The sequence below is a fragment of the Paroedura picta genome, chromosome 14 (assembly GCF_049243985.1).
Source record: "Paroedura picta isolate Pp20150507F chromosome 14, Ppicta_v3.0, whole genome shotgun sequence".
Classification (NCBI taxonomy): Eukaryota; Metazoa; Chordata; class Lepidosauria; order Squamata; family Gekkonidae; genus Paroedura; species Paroedura picta.
Genome location: NC_135382.1, coordinates 15,755,774 through 15,773,572, shown reverse-complemented (window position 1 = coordinate 15,773,572; position 17,799 = coordinate 15,755,774). Strand labels below are relative to the sequence as shown.

At 47.9% G+C, this 17,799-nt stretch overlaps 1 protein-coding gene across 2 annotated transcripts in view; it reads right to left on the bottom strand.

Moving 5' to 3' along the window:
• LRP6 (LDL receptor related protein 6) overlaps nucleotides 1-17,799 on the bottom strand; it is a 115,819-nt gene that overhangs the window by 5,951 nt on the left and 92,069 nt on the right. For both annotated transcript variants that reach the window (XR_013226647.1, XM_077310668.1), the window contains exons 12-22: nucleotides 17,205-17,531; nucleotides 16,286-16,488; nucleotides 14,263-14,474; nucleotides 12,967-13,157; nucleotides 11,365-11,574; nucleotides 10,398-10,523; nucleotides 8,571-8,807; nucleotides 7,480-7,590; nucleotides 4,979-5,209; nucleotides 2,463-2,599; nucleotides 786-883 (exon numbers count right to left, since the gene is read on the bottom strand). Coding sequence is in view for 1 of the 2 variants with exons in the window: in XM_077310668.1 (XP_077166783.1) it covers nucleotides 786-883; nucleotides 2,463-2,599; nucleotides 4,979-5,209; nucleotides 7,480-7,590; nucleotides 8,571-8,807; nucleotides 10,398-10,523; nucleotides 11,365-11,574; nucleotides 12,967-13,157; nucleotides 14,263-14,474; nucleotides 16,286-16,488; nucleotides 17,205-17,531 (2,083 nt within the window). In the remaining variant the exon portion in view is untranslated. The remainder of the gene's footprint in view (nucleotides 1-785; nucleotides 884-2,462; nucleotides 2,600-4,978; nucleotides 5,210-7,479; nucleotides 7,591-8,570; nucleotides 8,808-10,397; nucleotides 10,524-11,364; nucleotides 11,575-12,966; nucleotides 13,158-14,262; nucleotides 14,475-16,285; nucleotides 16,489-17,204; nucleotides 17,532-17,799) is intronic.

The window sequence follows — 17,799 nt, the reverse complement described above, 5'->3', positions numbered from 1 at the left end:
GAGGCCTACAAAGACCATAAATGATAAGCATTTGTACACCATTCAACACGTAACAGCACTACACCTCCCCTTCCCTCCTACTGGAGAAGAACGCTGCGTTCCCTCCTGACTGTTTTAACTGTAAACTAGATGGTTTAATACAGGGGTAGTCAAACTGCGGCCCTCCAGATGTCCATGGACTACAATTCCCAGGAGCCCCTGCCAGCGAATGCTGGCAGGGGGCTCCTGGGAATTGTAGTCCATGGACATCTGGAGGGCCGCAGTTTGACTACCCCTGGTTTAATATGTTCTATCATTGTTTCACCTTACAAAGTTGTGAGCTGCCCTGAGCGCCCGGAGGAAGGATGAGCATATACATTTGGAAATAAATAAAGGCTCCTGCTTGATGGAATCAGCTTCCGGGGGAGATCAGCACCCAGACAGAGCTCTTAGAATCCTGTGGGGCCTGCAAGATGGAGCTCTTCCGCCAAGCTTATGGCTGAGGTCAGCAGAATGAACTGAAAACGTCTGATTGGGGCTTCCCTTATACTATGCCCCGTATGGGGTAGTGGTTTTAATCTATTTTACCTTAATCTATATTACATTTTAAAGATTTTAAAGAGGCCTCTATTGAAAAATGTATGTATGTATTTATACTGCATGTTTTTATACAATTGTTCTACCACGTCTGTGTTGTTCACCACCCAAGGCGACCAAGTCGCAAAATAAATAAAAATAATTTAAAAAATATACAAAGCTTCCAGTGCCCATCTGGATCCTTCCCTGTAAGTCGTATCATCTCTTACCTGTAGGATCGATGGGTAGAAGGGCTGTTTGAAGAGTAGCCAAACTCCATGGTATAATGTGACCGTTCGGTAGCTGGCGATGGAGGTGGGTTCAAAATCTTTTAAGAAAAAGCAGAAGCAAACGGGGGCGTGAGGTTAACAAAGTCAAGGCAAAGGTAATGTCAGAATTGTAGAATCTCTGTCATAAATTAGCCTGAGTTCTTCCATGACAATTATATTGCTTGGCGCCTGGTTGCTGCAGGTCCTGTAATCATGCTAACTATTAAAAGTGAAATATATGTTGTTGTAACTCTTATCACTTGCTGAGGCCTCTCGGCTGGGCCCGGTTTCGCTATCACCCAGTCAAGGCCATGAGAATGTATCACTGTTTTAATTGCATGTGCCTCTTCTCTCCTTCTCCCCTCCCTTGGGAACTTTCAAGTTTTGAGCGGGAGAATTGTATTGATAAGAAGAAGCAAATCTGTACTCAGGTCAGATTTGACTTCGCCAGTCTTGATGCGTGTAGTACTTCTCAATAAAGCTTTCTGATTATTAAGAAGCTAGTTGTGAGTTCTCTCAGCGCTTGACAGGTAAGGTTTAAAGTAGGGTTGGGCGCTTCGGCCACCGAAGAGGCCATTTGCGCCCGAAGCAGCCAGCATCTTGGCAAGAGGGCCAGTGTGGGCATGCCAGTCCGTGCAGAGGTCTGTGTCTGCGTGTGTGCAGCGACTGGTGCGCTGGCGCCGCCCCTCTCCCCCATGCCGCGGCACTGGCTGCTTCGGTGGCTGAAGTGCCCAACCCTAGTTTCAAGCATCAGAGCTGGGGCTCAGTGGAAGAGCATGTGCTTAGCCCGTAGAAGGTCTCAGGTTCAATCCCTGACATATCCAGTTAAAAAAGGAATAGACAGTAGGTGATGTGGAAGACCTCTGCCTGAGTCCCTAGGGAATCACTGCCAGTTTGAGTAGACAGTACTGACCATCATAGACCGATGTTCAAGATGGGTTTGTCTGTTAGTAACAACAGAAAAGAGCAAGAGTCCAGAAGCACCTTAAAGGCTAACAAAATTTGCATAGGGGGAGGAGCTTTCGTGAGGCACTGCTCCCTTCCTCAGATGCAGGTATGTTGATGTGTTTGCGGCACCAAGGAACCCCTTGATGAACAGGGCTTTTTAAAAATTCACAATGCAACTCTTTTTTGGTTCCTATTGGTTAACGCCTCGCATTGGGGTCTGCCTGAATGCCCAGGCAGGACTGCCCAGTGTGTCATGTTGCCACTGAGTTTTAAGAGACCCTCCCTAGACTACTGTCAATGCCTTTAGGGCTCACTTGTCAGGCCTCCCTGGGTGATCGGGCAAACCTCAACCCAAGGCATTAACCAATGCGTTTAACAAAAGGAGAAACAGACTGTAGTTCATGATAATAGAAAGGTCATTAGGGGCTTAAAGAATAAGAGGAATTTTTCCTGATTTGTAATAATATTAAGCAGGTTCTAGGAGATTGCAGAAACAGAAAGTATTTGCTGTCCTAACAAAAATGCAAACGTTTTCTCACTGGATTGGGATACAGTTACTCAATAGCGTAGTTTTAGGGTGGGAAAGGCCAGTGTTTGATAACTTTACGAATGTTCTTCATTGGCCTCCTTACACCATCTGCTGAGGCTGTTTTAACACTGGCATTGGCAAGTTGCTGGGAAATTACTTACTGGTGGGAAGTAGGTGCCCTTTGTGCTCGAAGAACTGCTGGAGGAGGCCCCGGTCACGTGGGCCCTGTCATACGGGGGCCCGCTGCTGCCCCCCATGATGCTGAGAGAGCTGATCACAGATTTCCCCCGAGACATTGCTGAAGAAAGGAAGATGCAGCGTCAACAACATTCTAATCTGCAACCAGTGGTACCCAGCGCGATATATGCAAATATGCTTTCATGTTTCAGTAACTACCCTTTTCCCCAGGTCGGGCTCATGACGGGGCAGAGACTCCGGAATAACCACTCTCGGTCTTAGAGACACATCACACAAGAGGAAATTCCCACTGAGGGCCAGCTTGGCGTGAAAACTCTGTAAAGCAGCACCCAGCAGAAACAAGGGGCGGAAAGAAGGAGCAATGCATTCAGCAAAGATCAGCAGAGAGCTATGGGAAAATGCTCACTGGCATTTCAGTGTAGGTCTCCATTCATCTGCTGCAAGGAGCACTGCTGATCCCTTTTCTAAGCTTGGGGAGACAGGCACCCAATCACAATGCTGGTTAGCACTGCAGTATTATTTATCTACTTAGCGCAGGGGTAGTCAACCTGTGGTCCTCCAGATGTCCATGGACTACAATTCCCATGAGCCCCTGCCAGCATTCGCTGGCAGGGGCTCATGGGAATTGTAGTCCACGGACATCTGGAGGACCACAGGTTGACTACCCCTGACTTAGCGTATGGCAGAGTTACACACAGAAAGCACATAATCATATAAAATATGCAGCCAAGCAGGCACAATGTTGATGCACACAAATTGGGCAATTCTCCCCTAAATTCTAATATTGATGTTTTCCATCCACTCGATCGCAGTTGGGAGGAGTACCAAGAGCTCCGCCCCTTTTCTCTGGAAGCCACGACCTTCACATTCCTGTGGCAGACGGAAAATAGTTCAGGGGGCTGCACCATGATCGCTTTCAGGGCCTGGATTCTTGCCCCGTTTAGACAACAGGCCTGTACAACTGCCAAAACCATTAGCCGCCTTCCGTACTTTACATGGCAGTTCGAATCCTACAGGCCTCTCGTTGGGCGTTTATTAGGTTACGGAAATCAGGTGGGACTGACTTTGTTCAGGTTTGCAGCCTTTCATTCCCTAGATCAAAATTCTGTGACTGAGCTGCACCGCTTTCAACAGAACGCACAAGGGAAACGTGCGATGGAACATCCCAAGTAGGGTTGAGTGCTTTGCCGCCCGAGGTGGCCAGCGCTGCGTCGGGACCAAACAGCTGGTTCAGGCGCCAAAGTGCCCAATCCTAATCCCAAGTGGGTACTCGACTGATGAAATGCTAACAGACCAAGGGAAAGGGGGCAAAATAGACCCTGCACAGGTATACCTCCAGAGGGCCAACAGCAGGGCCAGAGGCCAAGACCTTCTGTTGATCAGAATGTAAGAAGAGCCCTGCTGGATCAGACCAGTGGTCCATCTAGTCCAGGGTCAATCCCATTCCCCACCCCTGGAGACCTTTCTGCTGTGTGACAGCGGGCCACTTTGCAGCACAGTATAGGTTCTCCTCTCCTTGGGTAGCTCTTCGGAGGTGGTGGGTGACACAAACCAAGTGGGAGCCCCATCCTGGGCCACTGCTGCCCCTGGATAAGTGGTCTCATTGAGGCTGTGTTGACTGAGCTTAAGTCATCTTGCACAAAGTATAAGCTAACATGCAAATATGCTTCACTAGACTCATTTACAGAGATTACACAATTCAGTTTTTCACATCTGTTTGTGTTTCTAGGAAGCAAAAACTGACTTAAAAAACAACCCCAGATTATACCTTAAAGATAAGACTGCAAAATATCCTCTATTGTGGGAATGGTTCAGCAGGCAAAGGATTCAGCATTTTAGCTGCTGAACTTTAAAGGGTCTTCTTCATGCAGATCTACCTGTTCTCTACATTGACCATGAAGGCTATGAGCCTATCCTCACTGCCTTTAGGAACACAAGAAGAGGACCGCTGGGCCAGACTGGTCCATATAGTCCAGCATCCTGTCCCACACAGTGGCCAATCAGTTCCTCCAGAAGGCCAACAGCAGGGCCAGAGGTCAAGACCTTCCGCTGATCAGAACATAAGAAGAGCTCTGCTGGATCAGACCAGTGATCCATCTAGTCCAGTATCCTGTCTCACACAGTGGCTGACCAGTTCTTCCAGAGGGTCAACAACAGGGTGCACAGGCCAAGACCTTCCCCTGGTGTTGCTTCCTGGCACTTTCCACAATTCTCCAATCTTATTATGGATCTAGGAGCTGCTGGCTTACAGCAGCCAATGAACAGTAGGTTTTTCAGTGCATCTGCTGGTCTGCGGATAATTCCATGAGTAAATTCCAGTTGGAAGTATGACTCTTAACCTGATCCCTCTCCCAAGTTTCTTGTTTTAACTTCTATAAAGCTCAACTGCTTAATGTATAAAGGCAGTGTATACAGTGCAGGCACCCATCAGGCATATCTACAAAATAACACAATATGCAACAAAGTTCTAGAAACTAACCAGGGAGAGATCCGGAGAGGGAGCTCGGGTGAGGCACGTAGCCCAGAGGTACCGAAGCTGGCCCATGCACCACGTAGTCATTGGTCATGGTTTCACCATCCCCTTTCATGCGTGGGCACAGCACCCTCTGGCACACAAAGTACATGGCACCGACCACAAAAACAGTCAGGATCACGCCGATGATGGAGCCGATCGTATTGCTAGCTTGTGGGGCAGGCTCCTCTGTCGTGTCTAAGAGCAAGCAGAAAAATCAAGAGACATCAAACATGCATCTTTCAGAGGTTTTGTTCTAGAGCCTATTCCGGCTGCTGCCTCTGGAAGTTTTCACCCCACACACAACTGAGGGGAGGAGGGAGATGTGAGGGAAATTGCTGTTCTCAGCCTCGGTGAGAAGGGGAGGAGCAAGCAAGAGGAATGCAATTGCGGTCATCCTTGGGAGGAGGGTGATTCATGGCAGCTGAAGAAGAGAGAAATATGATGACCTAAGTCAGGTTTTCTCATCCAAGGTTTCGTGAAAACCTGGGGTTTCTTGACAACCCTGGAAGGGTTTCCCAAATGGGTGGGTGTTAATTAATAATTAAATATATATATTAATTTTTGAAGAGCCTCTTGTGGCACAGAGTGGTAAGGCAGCCATCTGAAAGCTTTGCCCATGAGGCTGGGAGTTCAATCCCAGCAGCTGGCTCAAGGTTGACTCAGCCTTCCATCCTTCCAAGGTCGGTAAAATGAGTACCCAGCTTGCTGGGGGGTAAACGGTAATGACTAGGGAAGGCACTGGCAAACCACCCCGTATTGAGTCTGCCAAGAAAACGCTAGAGAGTGTCACCCCAAGGGTCAGACATGACTCGGTGCTTGCACAGGGGATACCTTTACCTTTACCTATATATTAATTTGTTAAAAATTTATCGGGTGATATGACCATATATGGCCATGTCAACCTCCCGCTCTCCCACAATGGCCAATTAGGGGCCTGGAGTGGGTGGGAGGGGGAGGGTCCCTATGCTTCTATACCATATTCTGCATGATTGTGCCACTCATGGGGTTTCTCGAAACCTGAAGAATGTTTCACAGGTTTCTCAACAATAAAAATATCAAGGCTGCTCTAGGTTGAAGAAAGTAAAAGTTTTCATAGCTGTTACATTTTGGCTATGGAAAGGCTACCAACATGGTACCCCACAGTTGTACCATAGAGCAGTGGTCCCCAACCTTTTTGAGGCTGGGGACCGGCGGCAACAGGGAGGGCGATTGCGGCATGCGCGGCTGTGCATTGCGCACGCGCGGCCCTGCTTCCCTCTCCCCCCTCCCACAGTAAGAAGCTTGCCGGGACGCAAGCTTGTGGCCTGGGAAGTTTTTTACTGGGGGGGGGGGGGGAGAGGGAGCCGCGGCCCGGTGCCAGGGCCTTCACGGCCCGGCACTGGGCCATGGCCCGGTGGTTGGGGACCACTACCATAGAGAACATTCCACAGCTTGGACAGCCTGCATCGGATGGAAAAGCTAGGATGACCTTGCCTGTTGTGAAGGCAGAGTTCAAGCACAGAACTCTTCTGTCCGTGTGGAAGGTCGGACCTTCAGCTAGGGGGCAGAGACCCTGCCACAGAGATCCTGTTTCCAGTGACCCCACCACAGTCAGGAGTGTGCGGTTCGTACATCTGACTTCTCAGCAAAGTCTGTACATCCCCAGCTTGAAGGAATGCTCAACAGAAAAAAAGAAAAATAGCCTTAGGCTGAGGTTGTCTATTCCAGGGGTCCCCAATACAGTCCCTGTGGGCACCACAGCAACCGGCAACACCTTTCCTGGTGCCAGGCAAGAGTTTTTAGAAAGTGGGTTGGGCCAAGTGGGGATTTGGCATAGCAAGGCTTCTGATTGCCATTGGAGATTTGATTGGCTGTGCAGATTTTTAAAAACGTTGCTTCGGCAGCAACTGCCACCCACAGCACAAGGATCTTCACTCTGTGACTGAAAGCTAGATACGGTAGCCATTTTGTGGGTGGCTCCACCTCTGGTGGCAGCCATTTTGTGTTGTGCCCACCACAGTATCTCAGAATTATAAATGTGCTTGCAGGCTCAAAGAAGAAGAAGAGTTGGTTTTAATACCCCGCATTTCACTGCCTGAAGGAGTCTCAAAGCGGCTTACAATCGCCTTCCCTTCCTGTCCCCACAACAGACACCCTGTGAGGTGGGTGAGGCTAAGAGAGCCCTGAGATCACTGCTCGGTCAGAACAGCTGTGACTAGCCCAAGGACATCCAGCTGGCTGCATGTGGAGGAGGAGTTGTGAATCAAACCCAGCTTGCCAGATTAGAAGCTGCCACTCTTAACCATGACAGCACACAGATGAGGACCCCTGGACTCCTCTGTTTCTGGAGGATGGAGGTGAGCCATTATGGTTAGCTAGCTGATGCCAACCAGCATCCAGCTCTATTTCCTCCTCTGTGATCCACAAGCAAGAGGGGGTTTGAACTGGGCTGAAACGGCAGCTGCAGCACACAGTTTTCTACTCACAGCAGCCCTGCTCATCAGAGTTGTCACTGCAGTCCAAGTTGTGGTCGCATTTCTTGTTTTTCCCAATGCACTGCCCACTGGCACACCGGAACTGGTCAGAAAGACAAAGCACTGGAGGAGAGGAAAAGCAGGTCAGAGATCATTCAGTGCCCAGAAAAAAGAGAAGATAATACTTAACCCAAAAATACTTTACTGTACGGAAGGTAAACTTACCTTAATATGATTGTTTAGATATATATTTAAAAGTTGGGATTAATCTTTTCTGATGCATACGATGGCCACTTTACTGCTACTGGATTCAACCAGGGCTTAATGTGAGATATAAAGAGGCCTCTACATTCCTACTTAATCATGTGCCACGGTGTACGTGAATAATAATTTTCAACAAGTTTGTCAATTTAAAAAATGATATGCATGCCAGGGGTGGCCAAACTGTGGTTCTCCAGATGTCCATTGACTATAATTACCAGGAGCCCCTGCCAGCACCATGGACCAAGCTGGCAGAGACTCATGGTAATTGTAGTCCATGGACATCTGGAGAGCCACAGTTTGGCTACCCTTGCACTACACAGCTTTTGAGTTTTATGCATTTTATTAAATATGTACTTCATTAAACATGTACAATTTTCTCTTTTTCCCTTCCCTTTCAGCCATTTCTACTCTTTTCCAGAGGCTCAAGGACCTCTTATCTACCCAGAGCTTGTTGATATTATCTTGACCTTGTAGACACATAGGGCAAGAATACTTTGTAGAGTCTAGGCCCAACACACACCTTGCCTGGGAAAGTTTTGTGCCTGGTCCATTGTTCACCATGCCGGAATTCAAATTGAGGGGAGGGATTGCAGGGCAGGGAGACCGGGGGAAAATAAAGGTATGCTTGTAAGCCTGCTCTTAAGTTCTAGCTAGGAAACACCTTGCACTCTGTTCGTTACTCAATGCTTATTGAGAGTTCAGCGGGGACCTGACACATCTGAAGTATTGGCGTATTAGAAAACAAGTGGAAGAAAACATTCCTAGTTTGAGCAAAAGCTCTGCACTCTTCCCCCCTTCCCAAAGCTGTGATTGCCGTGTGTTCAAACTATCTACCATACCTTCACAGTTCTTCTCATCGGAGCTGTCCTGGCAATTGGCCTCCCCGTTGCACTGCAGGCTACTGTCAATGCACTGCCCACTCTCGCACTGGAACTGGACCTCGGAGCACACAGGGCAGTTCTTCTCGTCGCTGTCATCCTCGCATTCCGTGAACCCGTCACAGCGCCAAACGGCGGGGATGCAGTCAATCTCCCCCGTGAAACATTTGAACTGCTGCGGGGAACACGTGGGCGGTTCTGTAACACAAAGAGCCAAGGATTGATCAGCTGCCTTAACAAGCGGCATATCTCTCTGGAATGGGAGGACACAAACAAGAAGCCATGTTGGATCAGGCCAAATGAGACTGCACCACAGGAGCATTATGAGACTGGGTAATTGGTTTTCGACCCCCCCTAATAATCCCCCCCTTCATTTGATTCTTTTGTTGTATTTTTACAAGAGGCTGTGTTCGAATGAACCAAATCCGCGAGTTCATTCGACTGCATCCATGCAGCGGTGGCCTCGGCTGCTGAAACTAACTGGAACTTACGGATCCCTAGCATGTGCCTTTCAGAGTCAGAAGTGAGTTGAATGGCCCAAAGTCCTGGGCCGTTGTTGACACCCAAAGCTTACTGCCGCTGCCTGCATCTCTTTGCCCTCTGGCATCTTCCTGCAATGGACACGGCCTGCTTTTCATCACGTTCCTGCCTGAAGGGGTACGGTTGTGTCAGATGTCTGGAAACGAGCCGGCTTCCAAGTCTGTAACAGGTGACTGCAATTCAATACCCAGTCTACAGTTTGGTATGCTCAAAGCTGCTCCTTCCTCTTAGAGATGCGACTGTTTTCCCAGAAGCTGGCTGATCCGATGCATGCAGTGATCTGCAAACTTAGGAAATTATCTTCAAGGTCATTTTCGGTTGGCATACTCCCACCATATGCCTCATCAGTCCACGTCAAGTGGACCTGGCTTCAGAGCCTGCCTCTCATATGCTGAAGCCCAAACAAATTAAAACGGACACTGTGGCTGGTTTGCTATCTCAGATCTGCAAGGACCCAAGTCACTTAGCATCAGAATCAGGGCGGGAAAGTTTTCGCCTGTGTCTCAGAAGGGACCAGCTTCCCTTCCCTCCTTCAGTCTGGTAGACTCTCATTAGTGAAGGACTCTTCTTGTCTTCAAATTTTCACAACAGCGGCCTCCTGAAGACGTATTCCCAGACACCCACTGCATTCCAATGTTCCCCAACAATTCCATATGGAAAAATAAAAAGGGATATAACGCACAGCAGATAGATCCACCTTGACTCAGGGTCCAGTTAGACTATTGTGTTCGCTCAGGATGAATTCAGGTTGCTCCTTCAAGTCAGCTTCAAGTCAGTACTGTATCTGTCTAGTACCCCTATATCTCACCCTTCAACCAAGGCGCTCAGGGCAGCATAGGTCACCCCCGTTTTCCTCACAACTGGTCAAGTAGGTGAGGCTGAGAGTTAGTGACAAAGCCATTCTACCCAACCAGCTTCCTGGCAGAGCCGGGATTTAAAATCAGGTCTCTCAGCTCAACGCTGCAACCATTGCCCTGAAATGGATAGCCTGGGCAAGTCCGATCCCTTCAGATCTCAGAAGCTAAGCAGGGCCGACCCTGGATAACATTTAGATGGGAGACCTCCAAGGATTTGGGCAGTGGGTCCTCCAAGGAACACTAGAGGTCGTGACGTGGAGGCAGGAAATGGTAAACCTGTCCCTTGCCTGGTGACCAGACAATCCTCGGATCTCCTGGCCATGCCACACACAAACCAGACGATAAAGAAATAAATACTGTAACCACTATACCGCACTGCCAGTAGCCTTACCTCCACATGAAAGTTCATCCTGAAGCAGGACTAAATGCATTGGGCAGGAGCATCGTGTGGTTCCGTCCCCTTTCACAATACAAATGTGTGAGCACCCGCCATTGTCTTGGGAGCACGGGTGCTGCCCTGCAGAGCAACACAAGAGGGGAGAAAGGATGTGTTGATTCCACTGTCAGGAAAAACCAGAGATGGCCTGCCATTCGTGCTTCTCAAACAGCGCTCTGGGTCTCTCCCAAAGAAACAATGAGCAGATTCTCTCCGGTCTGCTCTCCTGTTATTCTGCAGACTGGTTATGCCTTAGGACAGGGGTAGTCAAACTGCGGCCCTCCAGATGTCCATGGACTACAATTCCCATGAGCCCCTGCCAGCGAACGCCTTAGGCTCTGCACTGATTGCCTCTTGGCAAGAAAGGAGAATTTTGGAATATTGATAACTGATGCAATCCAAAAAAAAAAAAAAGTTAATGCCATGGGGGACCTATAAATATATATTTTTAAAAAATTAAAAATCCACTTCCCTGAAAAACACACACACACTTTGTCACCTTTCCTAAGAGGTGCCTCAGCACGACAGTAAATCGTAAATAACGCAGCATTCCTGACCAAGGCCCAAGAACAAAATAACTAAGCGTTGCTCTCGCTCATTTGAAAACAGGAACTGGTAGGTCAGCCAGACAAAGGGCACTGCTTTCTCCAGAGGATAGTCTTATTTATTGCCTTCACATCCTGCCCTTCCTTTATGAGCTCCAGGCAGCAAGCGGGACTCCCCTCCAGCCACGACAGTATCCAGGCCGATGTAGCCTCAGCAAGGACCATGTAGCCCCAGGAGGCGGGCCTAAGGAGCGGAAATGGTGTGACAGACAAGCCTCTCTTGTTCTGCGGCATGCAGACACGGCGTTGAAAGCCCTTAAAAGCAAAAGCCGTGAATCATCAAGCTTCCCTTCTCCCGCCGGCTTCGTGGCACTTACTGTACTCCTGCATGTTGAGCTCTTTGACGGCGTGAATATCGCTGAGCTGAGCGATTCGCGCCTGAACTTTTGTCCGCCCTTCTCGGCCGGTCATGTCGATTTTCTCGATCATTTGTTGATGGCGATCGATCCAGTAGAGCCAGTTTTCAAACACGGTCAGTCCTACCGGCTGCAAGATGTTGGCGTCTTCGAGAACTATCCTGTTAGCGCCTTTAAAAAGAGAAGGGGTGAAGGGAAAGATGACCAGGATATTGGCAAGTTTATGGTTGTTATTACTGTTACCTTTCATTCATTATAATCAGTGAGTTTGATGTATTGTTCTGTTATGTTCTATGTGAACCGCCCTGAGCCTTAGGGGAGGGCAGTATACAAATGTAATAAAGAAACAAAGAAACAAACAAACAAAGATAACAACGTTCTTTCACTTTTTTGTCACCAATTCCCCTTCTCTGGCTGCTGTGTCAGTGGGGCCGTTGTTTATGCACTGGAGGTTTCTTGCTGGTTTGCAGGCTGGAGTTTTAGTCGTGGCAGGTTGTCCTATCTCTTCCTGCACTCACATGGGGGAGCATTTGGCCCAGTGTGTCTCATCCGCCCCCGATTTGTGCTCCTGCACAGTTGCTGGGGCAGTGAAGTTCCCAGTGCATAAATGGTCTGGGTGGGGCAAACTGAAATGCCATTTAACTTTTTTTAACGTAGATGTTATGGGGCAAAAGGAAGCACAGCTCCCTTTGCTACACCCTTTCTAATCATCTAGGCCAGGGGTAGTCAACCTGTGGTCCTCCAGATGTCCATGGACTACAATTCCCATTAGCCCCTGCCAGCAAATGCTGGCAAATGCTGGCAGGGGCTCATGGGAATTGTAGTCCATGGACATCTGGAGGACCACAGGTTGACTACCCCTGATCTAGGCCATAATGGACCGAAGCAACTCATTACATTTGCTAAAGAAATTGTTGGCATTTGCCTATTTAATTTTAATCCGCGGAAAGGAAGCCCAGATCTTTGTAATTCTTTAATCACAACGGCAGCTTAATAATTAAACTGCAAAAAACCCAGTTAAATACTTTAACTTAGCAATGGAGCATAGAGAAAAATAGCCCATGGATTACGTTTTTAGAAAATAAACTGAGCATGAGAAGAGATAACAAGCAAAGTTATAATCAGTTATAATAAATTGGCCATTATAATACCATTCTATTCCGCACTGGTTGGAATTTTTTGTTCAGTTCAGGAAGGATATTGGCAAGTTGGAATGTGTGACTAGGAGGGTGACAAAGGGGCTGGAATCTATGACCGTTTATGCACTGGGAAATTCACTGCCCCAGCTCCCGTGCAGGAGCACAAATTGGGGGTGGATGAGGTGCACCGGGCCAAATTCTCCCCTGTGTGGGTGCAGGAAAAGGAGTGGCAACTGGCCACGACTAAAACCCCAGCCTGCAGCCCAGCATGAAACCTCCAGTGCATAAATAGTCATTGCCTTACAAAGAAAGGCCGAGAGTTGTGAATGGAGCAGAATGAAGACTACACGTTCCTTCCTATTAAGTTACGGAATATTTGGGTTGTTTAAAAGGAGGAAGAAAAAGGAAAGAAGCTTTAAGGTACCTGAGAGGTCGCTGCTCTCAATTCTCCGAAGGTCCGAATCTGCCCAGAAGAGTTTACCCAGTTGGCCGTCAATCGCCAGGGCCACTGGCTTGCTCAGCCCATTGTAGAAGAGGACCTCACGTTCTGTCCCATCTAAAGCTGCCCTTTCTATTTTCGGAGACCTCTCCTGGAGGTTGGTGAAATACATGTACCTGTTAACCAAAAAGTCAAGAGAGCAAAGGTATTATATTTTCTAAACAACAACAACAACAACATTTATTGGCATAAAAATAAGACAAATTGGAATACCATCAATTAATTCTTAAGTTCTTGCAGCTTAATTGCCATTTGTTTTAATTTAGCCACTTTATCAATTGTATCTGGATCCTGATTGGAGAGAAGGAACTATTCCTTGCATTTATCAGGGTATCCAATACATTTAACCAAGATTAAGTCTAGAGCTTTAGCATAGGATATGGGGCAGTAAAAAAGAAAAACGTGCTGTATGGTTTCTATAGAACCTTGTTTGCAGTTTAGGAGCGCTTATCTCACCATTTTAAAACTGAGCAATTAAATACATTTGTTCATCATGACAGTAATCCTGTGCAGTTGCTCCAGTTTAAGACCACTGATTTTAAGGAAGCTCCTCTGCTTAGGATTTTGCTGTGATGGAAGAAGGGAATTGTTATACAGTCCTCCATTTATCTCACTTGGCAGAGAAGGTTCAGGAAATCCAAGGGAAGTCACAAGAGCCACTTTAGAAGAAGGAGAGTTGGTTTTTATACCCTGCTGTTCACTCTCTGAAGGAGTCTCAAAGCGGCTTACAATCGCCTTCCCTTCTCCACACAACAGACACTCTGTGAGGGAGGTGAGGCTGAGAGATTTCTGAGAGGAATGCTTGGTCACAATAGCACTATCAGGGCTCGAGTCCAAGGTCATCCAGCCGTCTACATGTGGAGGCGTGGGGAATCAAACCCGGTTGACCAGATTAGAAGCCGCCACTCTTAACCACTGCACCAAGCTGGCTCTACCCGTTGAAACCTAACCATTGAAGAAGGCTTTTGCACTGAAACACATCTGTTTTAGCTTATTGGGTCTTTGTTTATTGTTGCATGGATTTTACATACCTTCTTTAAAAATAAATACACGTTATTTTCATATATGATATTTCTACTTCCTCTGTGTAAAATACCTATAACCATTACCACCATGTTGTAAGAAGAAAATTGCTTGTCAGATTCTCCATCAGGACTCTGCACCAAATATCTGAATTTTGGAGCATTTGAGACTATTTGAGAAAGGGGCGATTCCACTCACCCTTTCTCCGGGTTCACGACAATAGCCCTGGGCCTGTCCTGGTCGCCTCTCAGCACCACTCCTATGGGTCTCCCATCTAGGTGAGTCACATTGATCACATTTGTGGCCTCACAAGTCCAATAAAGGTAGCGACTGTAAATGTCGATGCTCAAGTCGTACGGCTGGATGTCGAGGTTCTGGTTTGGAACGGGGCTCGTCACCACTATGAGACTCTAGAGATGAGACAGATGCAGGGAAACAACAAAAGAAAATTATGAACTGGCAGGTCACTGAAGAACACAGTGTTACGTAGATGAGTAGGAAATGCAGAGCTGGTGCTCCACACATAAGCAATCCTGAAGCAGGAAAAGGAACAGGCAATGCCTTCCTCCATTTCTATGCTTGCCTCACAGGGTCCAGAAAGGGAGATTGCCTAGCTCCACTGGGGCTACTTTGACTTCAGGTGCCAACTCATCTGCCCATGTGAAAACTCCGTTGGGGGACACGTGAGATGTAGTCATCACACACACTTCCTGTTTTAGTGCTAGTTGTAAGCAATACTGCTTTAAAAAAAAACACTCTGCTTTTATACAAAACTCAAAGTGAACACACAACTAAGAAGAAGAAGAAGAAGAAGAAGAAGAAGAAGAAGAAGAAGAAGAAGAGTTGCTTTTCAGTGCACAAAGTCTCAAATCACCTTCCCTTCCTCTCCCTACAATAGACACCCTTTGTGGTAGGTGGCGCTGAGACAGCCCTGCTCTGTGCCCAGGCTACAGGGACCCCCTCCCCATTCACAAGCCACTGCCACTATCCGAGAAGCTGCCGCCACCATCACCGCTAGCAGCTGAGAGGCCACTGCCACTGCCAGCTGAGAAGCTGCTGCCACTGGGAGTGGTGGCACCTAAGCCAGCGGGACCATCACTGGGGAGCCATGCCACACTGCAGCCTCAAGGCTGCTGGCACTGCGGCAGTAGCCATTCACCAGCTGCCTGGCTCCAGGGCCCCCCAAACGTCACCATTTCCCGGGTGTGGGTGGGCCCAGGTGAGGCAATGCAGACCGTGGTCCTCCTGCCCAAGGCAGGTTGGGACGACACTGAGTCGGAGGGGCACAGCTCTTGAAGCCTCGACACGGGGTGTGCTACGGAGCCCGCTGGGAGATGGAAGGAACATAAAAGGCGGGGAGAGACCACCAGTCAGGGTGGGAAGGGGTCGGAAGCAGGAGCGAAAAGAAGAGAGCCAGGGGGTAAAAGGAGGAGACAGAATCAGAGAGGAGAATAGAAGAAGACTAAAAGGGGAGAGAAGAATCTGGAGGGAGACACCCCACTGCAACAAAGGGGATGAGTCAGACTCAAACATTGACTCCCCGTCTCCTCCACCAATCAGGAACCCTCCAGAAGGGGGAAGCCATGGTAGAATTCATCCGGCAGTAGGGGGAGCACTACCCACCAGCCCACCCACGCCTCACAGCCAAAACAGAACTGCCTACTTGGGTTCAAAACACAATACCTTTCTTGAACACTGACAAACTGGAAGGACATTCAATGTACATATTCAGGAAATTGTTCTAAAGTCTCAAAACACAAACAGTGTGATACCCATGCCCATTTTAAACGCTACACTATACCTTTCTTGAACACTGCCTTTAACTACTTAGCATTGGAGAGTGCTATAACATTCTTGCGTCTGGAGTGAATCACCAAAGAGTCATGAGAGGGCCAGGGGGCGGGCAAGGACAGTGCTGTAGAGGCACTACTAAACCAAAGGAAAGGCAGACTCGAAATCTAGTTGAGCTTGGTCACCACAAAACTGAAGTGATTCCTGTTACCTATCTCCTATATCAGGGGTAGTCAAACTGCGGCCCTCCAGATGTCCATGGACTACAATTCCCAGGAGCCCCCTGCCAGCGAATGCTGGCAGGGGGCTCCTGGGAATTGTAGTCCATGGACATCTGGAGGGCCGCAGTTTGACTACCCCTGTCCTATATGATATTTAAACTATGAGTTGTGCTTCTTTGCAAAACAAAAGCAACCCTTTGCTGAGATACCTGACCACCATCGTCTGGTGACTTCCGGATAATGTTCTGCCGGGAGTCGATCCAGTACAGCTGCTTCTCCACAGGATCGTAGTCGATGGCACGGACATTCCTGAGACTGTGGATCGGAAGGATGATATCTGGACTCTGCTGCTCATCTATCACCATCCGACTGATGGCGTTTTTCTGGCTGAAAAGCAGGAAACTTGTAGGGGCTTGAATATACGGAGAGAGAAAGAAATGAAGAGAGCGGTTATCTTTATGGTGAGGGCTTGGAAGTCTTAGAACAAAATGCTGCCTGTGTCCCACGTGGAATGAAAGGGTGTTTTGCACGCCCATTGTCTTAATTGAAAGAAAACGCATCCAGTTATAACCTATTCAAATGGTTTCAAGGGAAGGCCACAGTTTTTTAAAAAATCATGTTCCTAAGAGAATATGAAAGCAAAGGATTAAAGCAACGAGAAAACACAGTGCAAAAGATTCTTGGTTATTGACCTAGGAGGAAACTACAGGGAGAAAAAATACACCACAAGGTTCATGGAAATTTCATGTAAAAGTATATTAAATAAAACTGAAGGCTTAACAAGCTTCAGACTTGGTAGTACACGTGCTATATGCTGTCCAATCAATTCTGACTTTGGTGACCCTCTGAATTAAGGTCTTCCAAAGCGTCTTATTGTTCACTATCTCGAAAACTGAGGGTTATAGCTTCCTTGCTTGAGTCCATCCCTCTCTTCTCCTGCTGCTTCCAACTTTTCCCAGTCTTTGCCAGTGAGTCTCATCTTCTCATGATGAGACCAACGTATGATAACCCCAGTTTGATCATTTCAGACTTGCTCAAGCCCCACCCCCAAACACAGCAGGAAGTGAAATCCTCATCTGACCTTACTAGAAAGATCACTGAGATGGTGCATATGTGCTGACAGCTTACCACTACATGTTCTGTTGTCTTGGTTCAAGGAATAATGCGCCGGACAGCCGCAGACAAAGCCACCGACTGGCACTGCCAAGCAGAGGTGGGAGCAGTGCCCATTGCTGGAAGCACACTCATTCCAGCCCGCTTGCCGGGACGAATGGAAGACTAAGATATCCATCACATAATCCAAGTGGTTTTGGATCACTGTTCTGTTCTGGCCGCTGGTCTTGTTGGCACGTTCAATGCTACGCCGGCTCCAATCCGTCCAGTAGATGTAATCCTGATACTGAGTCAGGCCAAACGGATGAGGCAAATCATCGGCAATGACGTCACGGTTGAGTCCTGTGGGGAAAATGGAAAAAGACCGAGGGACATGAAACAGGATGCCTGAGATGTATTCCAAGTCTACCTCCGCCACCCAATACGAATCGAGACTCATTAAGGAGGACTGTCTTAATGCACCACAACTGTGGATTGGGGGATTTTTTCCTCCGATGCACCGAAAGCATCAAATGAAGTACTCAAATGTTGGTGAAGCAGTTTTCGTGTGATGTTGAACTCCGCAAGTGAAGGGACATGCTGCAATCTGGCCACTTCTTATGCAATGAAG